Consider the following 1,367-nt stretch of genomic DNA (forward strand, 5'->3'; position numbering starts at 1 on the left):
TCTTCCGCCGCTTCCGCGTCGGCAACAGCGCCCACGTCGACGGCGCCGCCTTCCGCGAGGCCCTCGTCAACTCCATCGTCCGCGGCCACGACGGCGCGACGGAGCGCTTCCAGCTCTCGCGCGGCTGGTTCCTCGTGCGCCGCGACGACGGCCTCATGTTCGAGCGTCCGCCGACGGTCGAGTACGGCCCCGCGGCCTCGACGGACAACCCGCCCGAGGACCTCATCAACGCCGTGTCGGCGGCCAAGTTCCGCGAGCTCATCATCGAGGCGCGGCACATCTACCAGGAGCAGGAGTACGCGAAGCTCTCGACCTCCGAAAAGTTCGACCGCCTCGTCCTCCGCTACAAGCTCGCCCACGCCGACCTGCCACCGGACCTCCAGCCCGGGTGGTATAGGCGCGAGGAGCTCGACGCGATGGACGAGGAGACGCTCAACGCCGGCATCGATGTCGCCGTTGGCAACGCCAAGCGGCGCCGCGCGGAATTCGAGGCGGAGCAGGCGCCGAAGCGCCAGAAGCAAGCCGGGCCGTCGCAGCAGGGCAAGTTCGTGGGCCAGAGCGTCGGCGAGGGCACGAGCGCTCAGACCCATGCCTCGAACCTGAGCTATTCCGCGTGGCGGAAGATGCTGCCCGACCGGGAAATCTGGTTCGGCTTCATCAGCGTCCCCGGCTTCGACGACTGCCCCGGCGTCTCCCGCGGCGCGAACCAGCCGCGGCTGCCGCCGTTCAAGCACGCCTACAAAGGCATCGGCAAGGCCATGGCCGAACACTGGGAGCAGTGCCCCACCTGCCTCGCCAACGCGTGGAAGATCTACACGCGCGAGGCCAAGCTGCCGAAGCTCGAGTTCGGCAACGCGGAGGGCCGGTACTACCCCACGGACAACAGCGTCGTCAAGTGGCTCCACTTCTGCGACGTCGGCAAGGAATACGCCGCCGGCCGGCCGCAGCCCTACACGCTCACGCCGAAAACGCTCACGCACTTCAAGCAGGGCGTCGAAATCCGCCCGGACATCGTCGACTCGGAGGAGACCGCCGCTGCCGCGGAGGCCGCCGCGGAGGCCGCCGCGGAGGCCGCCGCCGAGGCCGTCGCCGCCGCCGCCGCCGCCGCGAGCGACGCGGAGCTCGCGGCCGATGCCGACGCGTGGGACTAGGCACCGGACGAGGCGGCCGTCGAGACGGCGGGCGGCGTGCCGGCCCCGTTGGCGGCCTGGACGGCGACGACGACTTCGACTTCAGAGGCGACTTCTTCAGGACCGCCCGGCTTTAGGCCCCTCGCGCGCGCGCTCGGCGCTCGTGCTCCAACTCGTAACTTAACCCCGCGCGCGTAGGGTATGGATCGGTCGGCCGGGCCTGGACGCGTGGCGCAA

The 1,367-nt window shown here is 70.6% G+C and overlaps 1 protein-coding gene across 1 annotated transcript; it reads left to right on the forward strand.

Annotated features, from left to right (window-relative positions):
* Positions 1 to 155: 155 nt before the first annotated feature.
* Positions 156 to 1,151, forward strand: AURANDRAFT_68889 (hypothetical protein; the record flags this gene model as incomplete). Its single annotated transcript, XM_009044622.1, has 1 exon — positions 156 to 1,151. One exon carries the CDS (start codon positions 156 to 158, stop codon positions 1,149 to 1,151), a length of 996 nt encoding a protein of 331 aa, XP_009042870.1.
* Positions 1,152 to 1,367: the final 216 nt, after the last annotated feature.

Source organism: Aureococcus anophagefferens, assembly GCF_000186865.1.
Source record: "Aureococcus anophagefferens unplaced genomic scaffold AURANscaffold_537, whole genome shotgun sequence".
NCBI lineage: Eukaryota > Pelagophyceae > Pelagomonadales > Pelagomonadaceae > Aureococcus > Aureococcus anophagefferens.